We start from the raw sequence: 17,566 nt of genomic DNA, 5'->3' as shown, positions 1-17,566 counted from the left end.
ACTCTCTTTTCACTATACTGCCACCCTATGAAATACTGATGCAGTTACGAGTATCAGCTACGATATGGATACGCAACTTGCTCCAATAACTACAAGCACTTTTCTAGAGAAGAGAACAGATACTTTGGTAGTTCACAAAGAAAATTTTGTATCTTTAAATTACAATGCTTGATCGTGACTTGGTACAATGATTATCAAAAATTTCATTATGAAGGAAGAATATGAAACCACGGATGCAAAATGGAATTACATTTCATTATCAAGAATTTGGAAACAATTATCAAACAAATGGGTGGTTATCAAACCTGTGCAAGTATGGTTTAATCAACTAGGAAATTATCATACATATAAATGTGACTACACATGAGAGAAGTGTTGGTAACTACAATTTTATGAAACTTATTGGACAAAATTCCTGGTAGGACTTGGCATGTGAAGGATGAATAGGTTAGCAGGAAATGATGAAAGCAATGGAGAAACCAAATTAGGCCCTCCTCAGATGACACATAAAACATCTCTACTAGTTGATATTCAGCAGGTAAATCTCTGCACATTAATTCATGATCAAGCATCACAACCATTCTCATTTAACATTTCATTCACTTTGCTGAGACTCTCTCCTTATCATATTTAGCAAGTATAGGACAACCTCTGACATTGCTGGCCTAAATTCCGGCTCCGACTGCATAGTTACATTTAAGGCTAGAAGTTATTTCCATGAGATGGCGATAAATGAAGTAATCAACATTAAGATTTAAGTTTCAGACTACCTGAAGGCATCGAGAAATAATGTCGGCGAAGTTTGACAATGATTTGGCAGGGTATCGTCCGTCTAAAGAAGGATCAACCATGCTTGATAAGGCCTCAATATCATGAAGCTGGGGTATTGCCCATCTGACAAGAAATTGTTCGCCTCGAGGACGTGTCCTGTACAACAGTTTCCGAATTATGAATTTACAGCATAAAAAGCTCAAAACATATGCTGAAGAATTCTGCTTATCCATTCTCACCGGTCATGTGACTGACGGCCCGTCAGAAGTTCTAACATAACCACTCCAAAGCTGTAGACATCACTCTGGTATGTGTAAATTCCTGAATCAAACTCTGGAGCTCCATAGCCATAAGCAGTTAGCAGCTGTCCCGAAAGCTGACAATGCATTGAATATTATCAGGTTATAATGCACATCACATTGACATATTTAATGGTATTTTTTATAGGCAAACGGGTCACAATTAATGTCTCGCAACACTACCAACTGAGTTAGCTCTTGGGGACCATATTTAATGATATGCTATTTAAATATATTGTGCTAAGGTCCCACTCGGTAGACCAAACCAACCAAAACTTATAACTTCCCTCATACTGTTGATTTTTTTACAACACATCAGAATAATCTCTTACCTGACTTACAGACCCTGAAGCTATTAATGGAGCCAAACCACAATCAGATACACGCACGGATAGATCATCATCCAGGAGAATATTGGCAGACTTGAAATTTCTGTGTACCACAGGCGGCTGACATTGCTCATGCAAATACCTATTTTATAACAAGTATTAGATTCAGAACCTCAATGTTTGAGTCTATAAATATGTTCAAAGCAACAAATCAACAAGCTCTAGCAATAGTTATCCTAAAAAACAATGGTTACTTTTTTGGATAAGCAAAAACAATTGCTACTTGACTTACTCTAATGCTCTAGCTGCGCCGAGTGCTATCCGAATGCGAGTATTCCATGAAACTTTTGTTTTAAATTCATCATCTGAATGGAGTGCATCATGCAGTGACCCACTTTCGCAGTACTCATAGATTAGAAGTCTTTGACCATGCTCTAAACAGTATCCAATAAGCTCAACAATATTTACATGTCGTATTCTGTCAATACTATTTACCAATTCAAGAAATTCATCATCCTTCTGGTGATCAGTAGTTCTCTTGTCCAGTTTCTTCACAGCAAGCAGCTAACAGTTCATAAAGAAAGAGTAAGTGTTAAAAAAGTGAATCACAGACTGTTTTAGCAAAGGAAAAAGAAACAGGAAGATCTCGCAGAGACTGGTAGTTAAATCCCCGATAGACCAAAATATGCATTCAGCCATATACCATGAAATTCAGGAAATGTCTTGGCAAAATTTGAAATTCAGCCATTTAATTATGTGAGTTACACATGTTATCACTTATCATGCAAGAGCAAACAACCAGACAACAAACCACAAGCTAACCAGAACAATAAGATGGTAAAATGAATAACATCTATCGAGCTAAAAGAACATTTGAGAGACTATAAAAAAAGAAAAACTGGAGACAGGGTATCAATCAAATAAAGAGAGAAAACAGTGCAACACAACTGATAAGCAATAGTCCTACCTTCCCATCCGGAAGCTCTGCCCTGTACACACTTCCCAGCATGCCTCCTCCTATAAGATTTTCTTGAGAAAAGCTATTTGTATACTGTTGAAGAGATGCAATGGTGAAAGATTTTGCAAAAGTGGAAATAGGATCTGAACTTTTTCGTGGTGGATTGACATTGGCCCCTCTGCGGAATGTGGTTGGCTCAACAATCACTCTCTCAGTAGGAGGCGGGGAAGTAGAAGGAGGAGGAGGGGGAGGAGGAGGAGGAGGCATTGAATATACTTCTAGTGGACTCATATCTATCTCATGATCTCTAGGTTTCGGTATTGCTGCCGTTCTTTGCACATCATTATCTGGATCAACCTTTGGCTTTGGAATAGCCTCCACTCTCTTGGTCTCTGCTTGATGATCCTCTTTTGGCCTTGTAACATCTCCTATTGGTGGTACTGTTAAAATAAGAAAAAAATATTTAATGAAGAATTAAATGTCAGATGATAAATTTGATAAAAGACCAAGAGGAAAACTTATTTGCCTTTCTCTGTTTGACTAGGCTGTTGAACTAAGGCCACATAATCCCTTGGATTCTGTCTTTCACCTCCATATGCACCAATTTGGTGTCGCCTGGACCTTCCATCAACCCGTTCCCTTTTGCTACATGTTGGAATAAAGAGAAGGAGTGCCAATACCAAAACAATGAATCCCAATACACTACCAATAGATATCAAAACCACCCTTTTGGTTATACTTTTGGATTTCCCAGAATTTGATTCTTTTGCTGCAGCTGGTCCATCAGCTTGTTTAGTAGGTACACGTCCAGAAGGTGGTGCTCCAGCAACTGGTGTTCTTGGTGATGCCCCTGAAATATTTGTTCCTGGTGATGCCCCAAAAATTGGTGTTCTTGGTGGTGTTGTCGCCGGGGAACCAGGTGGAGAAGCTGGAGCTCCAGTACTGTTAACATCATTAAATGGGTTTCCATCTGGTCTGCATGATAAACATAATCTTTAGTTACCGAAGATCCAAAACTAAAACTATATTATTCAAATTTCTGATGTCAATGATTTGAATAAATAACACAAGAATAATGGAAACACATAATTTGTCTCAATACTTGCAAAAAATAACATGTTAGCTACAAGATAGCCACAAAAGAAGACCTAACTCCACAAAAGAAATGTACCTTGTTAGATGCACGGTGACTATTACAAATTGAAATTATGGCTCTATATTGACAATGAAGACTTATAAATAAGACATGTTTTCTTTTCCCAGTTGTTAACAGGATGCAGCATTTATTGGTTATTTTTCAGAACGTGCTTCAGAAATTCTACATAAAGCCCCATGTCCAAGTATCTTTTATTTTCCTTTGACCATATCTGTTCCAATTTTTGCTTAATTGCAAGACATCTCAATTAACAGGATTAGATAATTTTCAAGAAAAACAAAGTCGAAACCACCATGTTCCATGCCCATCTTCACATTCTCTAATTCAGGAAATCGCCCCACTTAAGCATAAATAAGCAAAATACTTCACATTTTAAGGCTATCACCTGAAGTTAGGGATGCTTAACAACTTTGGAGGTATTGTGCCATCAAACTGGTTGTTCTCGACATTCCTGCTCATTCAGTGCAGGATCAGCACAAACTTAACAGAGAATCAAATAGTACTAAATTAAAATAATAGCATCAAACCCTATAAATATTCTAAAAGCTCTAAAATCCAAATTGAAAAACTAATTATCAGATGAAATTCATATGAAACATGGTTAAGATTAGTACAAATCTTTCAGAGGAAGGTCTTGCAAAACATCAAGGGTCCCAGAGAGATGATTATTCTGTAAGCGTCTGTAAAAAAGGAAATAATCAGTTTGCTTGATATAGAAATAGAAGTTCATACTTATATCACTAAGACAAAATACTAACAGGGTGGTCAGAGATGCCAAATTCTCCATTGATGGAGGCAATTCCCCAGTCAGGTTATTATCCGATAAATCTCTGCACAACAGTTCGTGACTCCATCAAATATGTTTCATGCATAAAGAAGCAAAAAATTTCACTCAAATTGTCTATAATATATATTATTTTAAAACTGATCCCTACAGATTGATCAGTTGGGGAAGTGACTGAAATGCATCTGGTATTTCTCCAGTTAGAAGATTTTCGTTTAGAGACCTGAAAGGAGGTAATGCAACATAATTTAGATAAAGTTACATAAAATTTAGCATCAACTACTATATAAATTTAATATAAAATAAGAGATGCAACAAACTCACATGTCTGTCAGTCCAGTCAATGTGGATAAAGAAGGGGGAATGCTTCCAGTGAACTGGTTAGATGCAAGAAAACTGCAAGTAAAAACCATCAACACTTTTGCACAATTTGATGTGAAAATATGGTATTAGAGTTCGGTAATCACATACAAGTTTTTCAAGGTAGCCGGCAATGTGGATGGGATACTTCCCCCAATATGGTTGTTGCTTAAATCACTGCGTCCAAATTACATAAAGAACAGTAAATATGATGCAAAATAAACTTATATGTGTTGTAAGAAGCATGATCGCCATAATTCATGAACTGGGGAAAATGCAACAGATGCACAGACATACTCTAAGACAGGCACAATGTCACGCATATGTACATGCACATACACATAAAAATGCAGAGAAAGCAAGAGATAGAGAATTATATTTACATTACTGAGATAGAAACAAATGATCCCAGGGTATCACCCAGTTCTCCTCCCAAATTTGCACCATTGAGAACTCTGTAATAAGTTAGATAATAATAGAACTTATGGTCATCTACTTAGAGAGATATCAATATGAATAATCAAGCAGAAGGGATAACATACATTCTTTGTATGGATGAACCATTACATTGAACACCTTGCCACCCTTCCCCGCATGGATCTCCAGCACTAGAAACCCACCCAGGGAGAGCAGGGGATCCCAGTGCAGCATGTAAGCTATTAATTGCAGCAACTGATACAAATAAAAAAAATTAGAACTCCTATAGACCACAGATATATGAAATAATCATCAACAAACAATATGCTAAAATAGTACTAAAAACAAGTGTGACCCTTTGCACGATAGGCTCCCACTTAGTGGGGGAGAGTAGATATGCACATCCTTACCCTGATAAGTGAAGACTGAAAAGGTTGTCTCCAGGATTTAAACTCATGATGTTCAGGTGACAAGGCAAACAACCTTATTAGTGCGTTAAGGTTCACCCTCTAGCCCGAGGCTCCCACTTAGTAGGTCCGAGGAGGGTAGATGTACGTAACCTTGGCCTGACACACAAAAAGAGTGTTTCCAGTATAACTCATGACCTCCATATCACAAGGTAAGCAACCTTACTATTACACCAAGGTTTACCCTCTTATGCTAAAAATAGTAATTCACAAGATTTCTGTTCTTGTTCAGAACCACAAAATTCAGTAACCCTCCACAAATCAGTCAAAACAGAAGGCAGAATATTCAATGAACTGGGGTTCAATAATAGACCATGGACATGAAAAAGTATTGTTATAATGTTAAAGGGGGTTCGGAAAGGCTTATAAAGAGCTTATTTGAGCTTATCACCTTCTATAAACTATTTTTAGTTTATTAATAAACTTGTAAGAGAACCATAAGAAAATAAGTTCTTATTAACTTATTTCAAATTATCTTATTGAATAAACGCTTAATTAAGTTGTTTACCTAAAAGCACTTAAACCAAGGACATCATATTAATTAACTGAAGCCTGATTAGGAACAGCATATTAATATACAGTACAATTTTACAAGGAGGGTTAGGCATCCATCAACCTTAAAGCATTTGATTGCCCCGTCGAAATGAAAGAACCAGATAGTCCTCAACTACCATTGACACAGACTATAATTGCCACACACTTAATATAATATTTCTAGAAATTGTCCATTTGCTTGCTACGGTAATGTTCCGTATATTTGGCGATCCCACTAATTGGAGCCTCGTGCACTAACTCGCATTTCTTACATAATATAATATTTTGGGGAGGAAAAGGAAAGGAAGAGAAGGCCGAGAATACTGCACTATCAGCCAACTACTTCATTTACTTGGGAGACTAGGAAATGCCGAATGCCAAAAAGGGAAAGAAAACTTACCATCAGTTGTATCAGTGGCTGCACTTGAAAACTGAATGAAGCAGATAAACAAAAATACAAAGAGAACATGTCCATAGATCTTCACTCTCTTCTTGTACTCTAAATCAGATCTCTTCCAACCCATTGATCCAAAGCTCAACCTTAACTATTCAGAACACTGATCTACAGTGAATCCAATCACTAAATCATCATCCACCTTAAGAACAGGATCAACACTGCTCCTGATCCTATCACTAGCACAAGAACTCTGAAAATCCAATCCACCAAAAAAATATGCATAAACACAACCCCATGAAGAAAAAACACTTGGATTTTAACTGTCATGGCCATGCTCATGAGGGTAAAATCTAAAATGGAAAATAAATAAAAAAGTAAAAAATAAAAAACAGAAAAATGAAATGAGCTTACTTACAGAGGAAGTGAAGAGTAGAAAAAAGTTGACAAATGCTGAAGATTTTGTAAGGTGAGAACTGAGAACTAAGCAAAGGTTACAAGTGGAGCTGAACTGAAGAAAAGTAAAATGAACTTAGTATAAAAGATTAAAAAGGAAAATTAACAGCAGTGGGAGAAGGGAACATAAGAAAGCACATTGCATTAAGGAAAAGGAAATTGTGTAATGCAAATGAATAAAAAAAACCCAACCTTTGTAAAAGAAGAAACTAGGAACAAAGAAAAAAGGTAAAGGCAAATTTGTAAAGGTACAACGACGAAGGTTGGATGTCATACACATCGGACATATCACCTTTCACAATTCTTTTCTTACTTTCATGTCTCAGTCCAATACAAAATTCTCATTAATTTAAAATATATATAAAAACACAAATAAATATTTTTGTATTATTTGAATAAAATTGATTAAACCGAGATATACTCACTTACTCGTACTTATTTTAGCACAGGGTGTCCAAAACCATATTCATCTACACCGTAAAGTCTTTTTCTTTTTAGGATTCCTCAAATTACCATTCCACGCCCCATCCTTGGCGCGTGGAATTATATATGTTTGATTCCATTTGTTGACTCATCATGGCATGTAAAAAATCAATATATACCTTTGGGTTTAGTTGTCCGAAAATTGGAAATTCTCTTCCTACTTTTGAGAAAACTTAAGAAAAATATAAATTGATTCCAACTTTTTGTCTCGTTTATCATAATATAAGTTAATTTATTCTCAAATTAGCATTATTCTTCCCTGAATAAATCCGGGTTACTCCGAACTCACCTTAGGCGCATAGCCAGACTGAGTATCTCTTGTTTACCTGGGTAGAACCACCGTAAGTGTCATTAATGTTTTAGACTTAACATTAATGCAGTTCTAAGTTATCATTAATGTGTCGTTGGCTCGTCATTAATGCAAGCTGACATTTCATCTGTCACGCCGTCTACAAACTCCACCTACCCGAGACATATCGACAGTTGCAGACTTGTGGGATGGTTAAGGATGACCCACATACTACCGCATTACCCACCAAGTACTAACCAATGGTCAGACGTCATGTCAGCCGCTCCAAACTCTATAAAAAACAGACCTCCACACAAGAAGTATAATTAAGTCTCATTCTCTCATTTATTGTTTCCATTCATTGTTCTTGCTCTAACTTTTTTCTTATTTACTCTCATTCTCCAGGTAGAGAACCACATACTGACTTGATCATCAAATAATATTTTCAAGTACCTCCCCCAACGGGTCTAGACAGCACTCCGACCAAAACTCCTGATTTTTACAACACAATCAAGCATCCGATTTTGACCTCACCCAATTAACACAAGAGAACAAGCATATATTCTCTCACATAGGAATAAAATATCTATATCTTATAATTAAGCAAACTCGAGTTTAGTGTGTATCATATAAGTATATTTTTTAAGTGGTAGGTAAGTGACTTTAGTCGAGACCAAAAATTAAATTGGATTAGAAAATACATATGAGAAGAGGTAGCTTAGTCAATAGGATAAATAAAAAATAGTTTACGACTTGACTTTGAAAAAATAAAATATGGAAAGCTTTAGTAAGAGATGATGGAAATTAGAAGTTTCGGGTGCTAATTAAACAATTGCATGAAAAGCTTCTTGTTCCATTCGAATGGGTGTTGCATTAATGTTTTCGTGCTCAACAAGTATGTAGTGATCAATATCTTATTCACATATAATACTAAGATAACTTGAGTTTAGTGATAAATACAGAGAAAAGAGAGAATCTTATTCCCTATGCCTATTTTTATCACTTTTGTCGCCAGTGTGATTATGAAGTACCACCTTATTTGAGTAAAAAAATAATCTTCCGTGGTTAATAGTTTAGTGTACAAAATAAGTCAAATAATGAGAGTATTTATGGCTAAGAATGAGCAAGGCTTTGATCAATTGTAAAGTGAACATATCCAAATAAAGTTATTTCTGTTTATATAAAATTTGCTAAAATTATTACTACTACATAAAGCTGGAGGAAAATGTTCCATTTTGATAATTATTAGATGAACAATCACTACCATGAAAAAGAGATTAGTTTCTCATTGAAAATTGGGTTTACAAAGAGAATTGGAATCCAAGTTGGGAATGGGGTTTCTGAATTTTCAATTGGTCTATTGCTCATCAAATTTTTATTAGTATTTATCTCAAAAATTGAAGAATAGAAATAACATTTATATATAGATAAATAAACGAAAATGTATTTAAACCTAAAACTCATACGATTACGTGAACTGTGAAGTATAGTGAGCAATTGAACAATGATAGGTGACTGTGTTTCATTTGTCACAGCTGGGAGGTGTTGTTCACGTAGCACTGTTACGCGTGATACTCGCCATCATTGGAATATATATAATTTAGCAATTTGTCTGACATTACACACTGTTATTGTTTTGTTTTTTCAATAACATTCAAACTGATAATTTGTAGGAGCCGCCAATTTCACGTGTTTCCACGAATGATTGTTATGGGCTTCATGTCAGATCATTGAAAGCCCACTCATTTTTATAAATACCCACCTTTATAATTAGGTGATCAGTCAACTCATTCTTCATTTATTATGCAACATTATCGGAAAAATATATACATAATCATTATTTTATTCGTCATTTATTTATAATACTTTTTGAAGACTTAATAATAATTAAATATTAATAATAAATAATAGTAAATAAAATTCTTCTACTATTAGTATATTTATTTTTTCTATTACTCATTTACTTCATATATATTATATACCCTTTTGTAAGAAAATTAATTCTAAGACTGAAATTTATCAAATATTATTTCTTCATCTATTTATAAGGCAGCGAAATATATTTGTTAACATATTGCATGGATTAATAAATAGAGCGTACTTGTAGAAAATGTTACCTAAATATTATAAAATGACTAATACTGAAGAACATATGAGCTTTCTAAAATGTAAGTTATAAATAAGTATTAATTGTTGGCTGTCGTCACTCGTATTTGGGAATCTAAACTTTTAAATATTGAATACAATATTTGAAATTTTAAAACATTGAATACATTATTTTTTATGAAACTGTTTTGAGATTCTTACTAATGAATGTGTATATATAGGGGTATTAGTCAAGGAACCGAAAAATACAAATATTAGATTGAAAATTATAGTTTTTAAACACTTGATGTAGTTGATAGAATTTTTTATGAAAAATGCACTCAGTTGTGTGAAATATATATGTGGTACCAAAATGTGTGTTGCTCTTTATGACATATCATTTTCAAATATATTTTTTACCAAGTGGCCAAGCATATACAATGTCACAAAATTATCACATAATGGATGTTTTCCTTCGTTATCTTCCCAACTTTTATGATAATCCAAATTTCAGAGTATACGTACATGACATTCAGGATTTAGGATCATTAAATTAGTATATAATTTGCCACGTCTTTGACTAATCACAATGGAGCAAAATTGATAAAATTATGAATATTTAATTTTTTTTAACTGACGTAACATAATATGATTGATCTGGGACAAGGTTTGGGATAGAGTTTAGGACAGTAAATCATTGTCCATAATCTAGAATTGAACTCATTTTATTACGATTAGAGATTTTCTATTGTATATACTTGAGTACAAAGATTTCAAATAAAAAGTAAATTTTTGAAAATAAATTATGTATTTATTACCCTGAACTAGTAGTGTGCTAGTACACTAGAAAAATTACTATTATTAATATAAATTACTTATTTGTTAAAAAAAAATTGTTATCGTTATTTTTAGGAAATTTCTAGAGTCGCCGTCACAGATATTTACACGGTAGAATGCAAATCATGGATGGATACCAATTATCAAGACCCCTATAGCATAAAACAGAATAAAACTATAAAAGTGAATTTAAAAGAATCATTGGACAATAAATTATGAATTATAGAATAGTATTAATGTAAATACATGTGAATGGCATTATTATTTTTTGGTCAACTATTATTATTATTATCATTATCGTCATTATCCTTATATAGGTTTGGGTTAAAGTGTTAAACAAAATGCAAAAAAAGTATCTTAAAAATATCATCATTTCATTTATATTATTGTTTTAAAAGTAAAGCTGTGAGGGTGATGTAGAATTTTAATATTTAAAGATTCGGACGATAAACCCCATTTTGGTTTTGAGCTCAAAAGGCTAGGCTTAAATCAACAATGAAAGAGTGATGGAATTTGAGAAAGACGTGGAGAAAAAAGTATAGAGAATGACTGTTTCCTATTATGAAAAAAATCCAATAAATTTATATAAATACTAAAGAGAATGGTAAATAAAATACATGATCGTGCATGGCTTTTTATCCGACATAATTTTTTCTATGTTCTTTTGTATATTTTTAATGAAAAAAATTCTTTTCATAGTCGAGTGAAAAGTGAATCTACTTAAGATAACTTTTTTGTCACATGGAATAAAAAACCATAACTAAAAGAGAAAAAAATGTATCTCACACTAACATACTAGTTGTTAGTATATTTTATTGTGGATGAGACTCCACTCTCAACCTCCTGTATTCCATTCCTTATGATCACCATTAGACCACCTTATAACTCTCATAATTATATTTATTATTAACTATTAAATATAAGTAATGTTGATGATCTACGATCAATAATATACTAGTTCTATATGTAGTTATATATAAAATTTTATATTAATAATATATACATATTACAATTGAAAATGTGTACTTAAAGAAGATTTGTTGTCAAACTACTACTAGCAGAAATGTTTATGGACTATTGGACCATAAAGGATAACTACTAGCAGAAATTCCACGACATTATTAGGTGGGATGAAATTTTTGCACGTGGGAACTGAAAAAGAAAGTGGAATTGGAAAGAGGACGACAATTTTGTAACTTTCAACGGAACCTCGCTACCGTCTCTCAGCTTTAAGTCGAGGACACGTCCTCCATGTAATATAACAGGAAACAACCAATCTCCTCCATGAACTGCTTTAACCGTATTGGATGGTCCCTATTGGTTTATTTAGGAGTTTGATTTTGAGGAAAATGGAAAACTTGAAAGTTATCTCATCATATATTTCATGGCTCTCAAAATTTTTATTTCTCTTTCTTCTCTTCCAAAATTCAACTCTCAAAACTAACTCTAAGACACATGTACATTGCCTGCTTTAACCAAATGAAAAAATTGTGTTGGCAAAAGAAAACTACCTTAAGTTAAAGCTTCTGATTCAAGTGCCTTGAATATCACATTTCATCCACAACAACCTGCATGAATCCATTTCCCCCCTTTATTTTTACATAATTTTTGTTAATGTATATATTTATCCTGTGAGAAGGAGCTAAAGTGGTAGAACAGGCTCAAGCTGTACAATTTTTCATCAACCCACTCCCTACCCCAAACATCAGATTAATTAGTTGAGATTTATAAAAGTAATGTCAAACTTGTAACTTGTAATTAATTTTGTTGAAGTGTTATTTTGGTAGAGATGCTTCTCGCTGGCCTTCTCAAGAAGCTGAAATCATAATTATGATAGTATATTTGGTTGTCACATCATTCTGACGCTATTTCACACCAATGATGATAATGATGAGAGATGATGATAATAAATAAAGGTTTAATTTTTTCAATTAATATAATATATTTCATTAACACAGGATATCCTATAAGATATGATTGAAGACATCATGTTTTTCTTCCATAGTTATGACACCAGTACCTTGGAAGAGCTTGTAATTTTGCTGGCACAGTGTCCCTGTAGTGCAAATCTGGAAAAGAGAAGTGGTCCATTTGTAGCTTTGCTGTGGCCCCTTTTGGGGGCTATCTCTAGAATCATTTTATTGCATATATGGTTGAACGTTAGGTGGGGCAAATCATGGTGGACACATTCTGGTCATCACTGATCTTATTTTCTGTATATTCATGATTTCATGTTAAAATATATACTGTGGCATTTGTTCGATTTTTGTAGATGATTGTCGGGTAATAGATTGTTAAGTTATTATTACTCCATTTCAATTTTTAAAGTTGTATACATGGTTTAAATTAATAACTGATGTCAAAGTTAAATATAAATTGAATAAAATGATCTCATTTTAGTGCAATGGAAAATTGAATAAAGAGACATAAGGTAAAAAAGTGAATAATAAATAATTAATAGTTACAGAATAAAATGTAAATATGAATTGAGTTTTTATAACTATCCATAAATATACACGAGACATCTCAATCTTTCCATCATTGTTTATATAAAGGTTTGCTGATATGAAGAATTAGTAGCATACTAATATTGTGTATCATAAAAATTCGACAAAAACATTCATATGTTGTGTTGAAATGAGCTTTGGTGACAATGATATTTTAGTAAATTTATCTCTCATTGTCAACACAACTCATTTCAACATAACATTAAAGGTATTTTTTATCCCACTTTTATGTTATACAATGCTAACATAGTCTTAACTAGGTTTTTAAGTTAGCAAACCTTATATAATATTTATTATTTTTTGGTTACTTTTTTAAATGATGCATAGAGATGTTACTATTAGATGCTTATAAAATTAATGACTATTATAGAAAGTAAATTTAAAAAACTTACTCTTAAAGTAAGTGGATGAATTTAATATTATAATACACATAAATAATTAGTGATAAGATAGTAGTATTAAACATCTTCATTGACTTTTAATTTAAGTATTTAGGATGCAAGATGTTTTTTTACAACAACCATCCTATACTATTTCATGTTTTCTCTTGGTTCGTTATGTTTTGACTTGTATAAATTAAGAAATGATGTAAAATTATAATTGTTTTTAAAATAAATATTATTTTTTGATTCTCTCGACTACTTCCCAAATTAAGATAGAATAAAAAATATGAGGTGAAAAATAATAAGAAAATAGCTAAAAAAATATATAATTGATTGATTCTCATATCTTAAACCTTTATCATTGTTTTCATATAACTTTTTAATTTCTATCAATACCTAAATAGCTTTAAAAAATGAATGTTGCATTCAGTACACCCGTCCTCAAATTAATTTTGTCATTTTGTTCATAAGTACTATACAAAAAATTTAAAATATTAAAGTATAAATCACAATTATTATAATTATACTTTGACTTTCTTTTGTCTCCAATATCTTTTCACTAAAGAGAGTAATTTAAGTCACTTGGAACTAAAACAAAATATACAAAATAATATTCACAAGAAAAAATAAAAAGTGACAAACGTGCCCTTGTCCATTGCCCTCACTACACCAATCACTTTTCTGTCTTTATGTTGCCTCTCATCTTCCATTCTCTCCTCACATCCTTTTCTGACTTTCCAGTTTCCAACACCAACCTATGCTACATTTCTGTAGCCGTTACACTTTTTTGTCCTTTGTGAATTGTGATCAACATTTTCAAACCATTATTACTCTCTCTTCCCACAACTACACCTTCTAATTTCAACTTCTTCTTCGTTTCATCCAAATCCCAATGGGTTGCTGCCTCAGCAAACGCAACCCCCAAAACCAAAACCAAAACCCACATCACCGTAACTCTCTAAAAACCCAACAACCTCACCTGAAATCAAACCCGACCCATGTTCTGGCCCCACCACAACAACCACCTTTTGAAGAGGAATCTGTGAAAGAGGTTCTTTCTGAAACACCCATTTCCAAACCTCACCAAGTTCCAATTTTGATCCCAGAAACGAAAACCCAAATGCCTCTTGTTCAAAACCCAGCTAAGGATTCTGAAACAAAGGACCCCAACCCTATCATCAAAGCAGAGGAAGAAGTTTCTGAATTAGTGTCTCAGATTTCAGAAGCATGCAGCATTAGTGAGAGCTTCTCAACCGCTAACACTGGAATCACCACAGAGAAGAGAGAAGAAGACGAAGCAACTAGCGAACGAAGCAACAGAGACCGAATAGCCACAACAACTCACAAGTGGAATCGTTCACCTTCAAATGCTTCATCGAGAAAGGGACCTTACGCCGTAAACGGCAATGTCGCCGTCGGGAGAGGAGGAAGACCAAAATCGCCAGCGAAGAGGTCGGAGCCGTCGCCGGAGAAGAAAGTTCAGAGCGGTCGGAGACCCGTTCGTGGCAGGGAATCTGGTCCCGTTGCGAATCGTAAGATTAATGTTGGAGTCCAACGGGACTCCGGCGAGGGTTCTGGACGGCGGTCGAGGTCACCGTCGTGTAACGGGAAGGGTGGCGGAACAACCATGGTTTGTTCTGAGGGTGGTCGGAAGCAGGTGACTCCGGCGAAGGATGTGGTGGAGAAGGAGAAGAGTGATGGTGAGGAGAAAAACGAGGTGGTTACGCCTGAGGAGTCTCTTGAGAACCCACACGTTTCCATGGAGTGCTTTATTTTTCTGTAGAAACGCGCTTTTTTAAATTCTATTAGCGATTTTCATCCATTATCGGTAGCATCTTTATTACTCTTGACATGATTGCTTAATTAGATGTTAGAGGGTTTCCTGTTTAGGCTTTACGCTCTATATTGCCTACACACATTTCAATTCACCGAGTTGTATTAAAATTTTGTTCGTGATTAATGATGAATTGGTGAAGATTTTGAATATATATTTGTTAGTGTTAATAGTTTCTCATTCTAGAGTGAGAGCCAATAGCCCAATAGTGTCTCTTGTTGGAGAGTTAGGCAATGTTTTAACGTTGTGAATAGTGGCGAGGTTTTAGAGACTAAAAAAGTTTAACATTATGAAGTATTAATTGCGGTTCATAATTCTCATAACTTTAACATTTTGATTTTATGGTTGACTCATACACTATTGTGAAACCCCGAGCCGGATGTCAAACCGACAGAAGTCCCGTATTAGGTTTAACCGGTTTAAACGATTAAACCGTCCGGTCTGACCGGGTGATTTCGTACATAATTAATAATTTTTATTTATAAATATATAGTTATATATAAATGTCAAATTTTATATAATTAATAATTATGTATAATTATATTGAAATAATATATCTTTATCTTTTTTGGATAATACATTGTCCCATTTTTTTTTATTTTTAAGTGAGCCGTCCGGTTTACTTTACGGGTTAATCCGGTTTAACCGGGTTTACATGGTCGGACCGGATTTTTTCGGTTCAAAGCGGTCCAACTCTCATTCGATTAAGACGGCAAACTAGAGCCGTTTTCAAGTCCGGTCAACGGTCGGAATGTCCAGTCCGGTCCGGTTCTAACACACGACTCATATTAATTGCGTTCCCTCTACTCATATTCTAGACCGTAGAGGAAACTTACTCTACTTATATTTAACTTTTTTAAGTTATGGTGAATTATTTTTAACATTTAATATTCTAGGAGAAAAAATTGTATGTACTTAAAATATGAGTTTTATATAATGTTATTGCATTATTTGTGTTTAATTATTACTAACTTTGAAATAAAATAATGCAAATAAATAATAAATAATATATTAAACGAGTACAATTTTTTTGTGAGAATATGTTTATATTTAATTATTGTCAAAATTATAATCAACAAAATATGTACATATCTGTTGTCTCACACTTTGTGCTACATCATGTCCCACAAGTATGTGATTGGTCAGAAAAATATATTTAAGTTAAAATTTAATTATTAAATAATTTTTTAACCAATCATAAGCTCACAATATATAGAGTGATACAAAGTGTGGACAACATATGTGCTCCGAAAATATAATGGTTAGATTTGATGCAATCGTCTATTTTTATTAAATGAGATTGTAAAATTTAATTCCCCGGTAATAAAAAAATAGAAGCAAAAACAATATAATACTAAACTATTTATGTAATGTACATGTCATTCTCTTGTAGCATTCAAACACAATATCATTTACTCGTTATTTTTAATATAAAATAATTTACAATTCACTATCAATATTCAAATTATTACAAATAAACAATAGCATATATTTTAGATAAAATTTTGACAATAAATGTTACATTATTATTAAAAAATATAAATAAATTTAAATGTCCGTGTAAAGGATCTGATTTGCCATCCCAGTAATTGGCTTCTGCCTAGCTCATATCTAGTTGAGTAGCAGTACAATACTACGACGTATATATTAGTGAGGAAAAAATAGTGGAGTGAATTAGAAAGGAAGACCCTTTAATGCAATTTTCAAAAGGATTTTCTCTTTTCTTCATTTTCAAGTCCTCCTTTCCTTCATTGATTGCTTTTGATTTTGATCTCGTCATCTAAACATGATGATTTTCAGATTTTTTGTTTGGAAATGGGTATCTTCCTCTTCTTTATAGGGTTGAGGAGAATAGACAGGCTTCTTGGTAATGGTGCGGGTTGTCTTCAAAGCATGCGTCCCTTATGGGGCACAATGACTGAAATGTATTGAACGATACATTACATCTATTGGAAAAACTCACCACTTGATAGTTTACCCAAGGCAGAAAATTTTAGTAAATTGGCTCAAATCACAAATTTAACAATTACCGACAAATAAAAGTAAGAATCATGTTATGAAATTATTCTCTAATATTTTTAATCCATCTATTTCTACTTTTGTGTTCGACAAAGTTTATTGAAAGTTCCCTAAAGGTTGAAAAAAACTGAACAAACCAAGTGTTCGATAAAACTGGCTAAAAAATGACAAAATGAGGTTAAAGAGCTATACAAATCACATTTA

The 17,566-nt window shown here is 33.4% G+C and overlaps 2 protein-coding genes across 10 annotated transcripts; one reads left to right on the top strand and one right to left on the bottom strand.

The window, feature by feature from the left end:
• On the bottom strand, positions 180–7,208 carry LOC109355190 (protein STRUBBELIG-RECEPTOR FAMILY 3-like). Of its 9 annotated transcripts, none has more exons than XM_019598189.1 (18): positions 7,118–7,208; positions 6,884–6,980; positions 6,476–6,722; positions 5,200–5,329; positions 5,041–5,112; positions 4,769–4,834; positions 4,622–4,693; positions 4,449–4,520; positions 4,272–4,343; positions 4,128–4,193; positions 3,899–3,964; positions 2,884–3,332; positions 2,367–2,797; positions 1,692–1,963; positions 1,403–1,541; positions 1,011–1,147; positions 771–927; positions 180–682 (listed from the first exon to the last, which is right to left on the bottom strand). In XM_019598189.1, exons 3-18 carry the CDS (start codon positions 6,597–6,599, stop codon positions 596–598), a joined length of 2,412 nt encoding a protein of 803 aa, XP_019453734.1. In that variant the 5' UTR covers positions 6,600–6,722; positions 6,884–6,980; positions 7,118–7,208; the 3' UTR covers positions 180–595. The 9 variants fall into 9 exon arrangements, with proteins under 9 accessions (XP_019453734.1, XP_019453735.1, XP_019453738.1 ...); XM_019598190.1 differs by having other exon boundaries at positions 6,888–6,980; XM_019598193.1 differs by having other exon boundaries at positions 6,476–6,702; positions 6,888–6,980.
• LOC109353444 lies at positions 14,175–15,327 on the top strand. Its single transcript, XM_019595724.1, has one exon. The coding sequence runs from the start codon at positions 14,402–14,404 to the stop codon at positions 15,290–15,292; it is 891 nt and encodes a 296-aa protein (XP_019451269.1). The 5' UTR covers positions 14,175–14,401; the 3' UTR covers positions 15,293–15,327.

This window comes from Lupinus angustifolius, chromosome LG08, assembly GCF_001865875.1.
Source record: "Lupinus angustifolius cultivar Tanjil chromosome LG08, LupAngTanjil_v1.0, whole genome shotgun sequence".
Taxonomy (NCBI): domain Eukaryota; kingdom Viridiplantae; phylum Streptophyta; class Magnoliopsida; order Fabales; family Fabaceae; genus Lupinus; species Lupinus angustifolius.
Note: the sequence above shows the minus strand (reverse complement) of the source record. Positions and strands in the feature narration are given on the sequence as shown.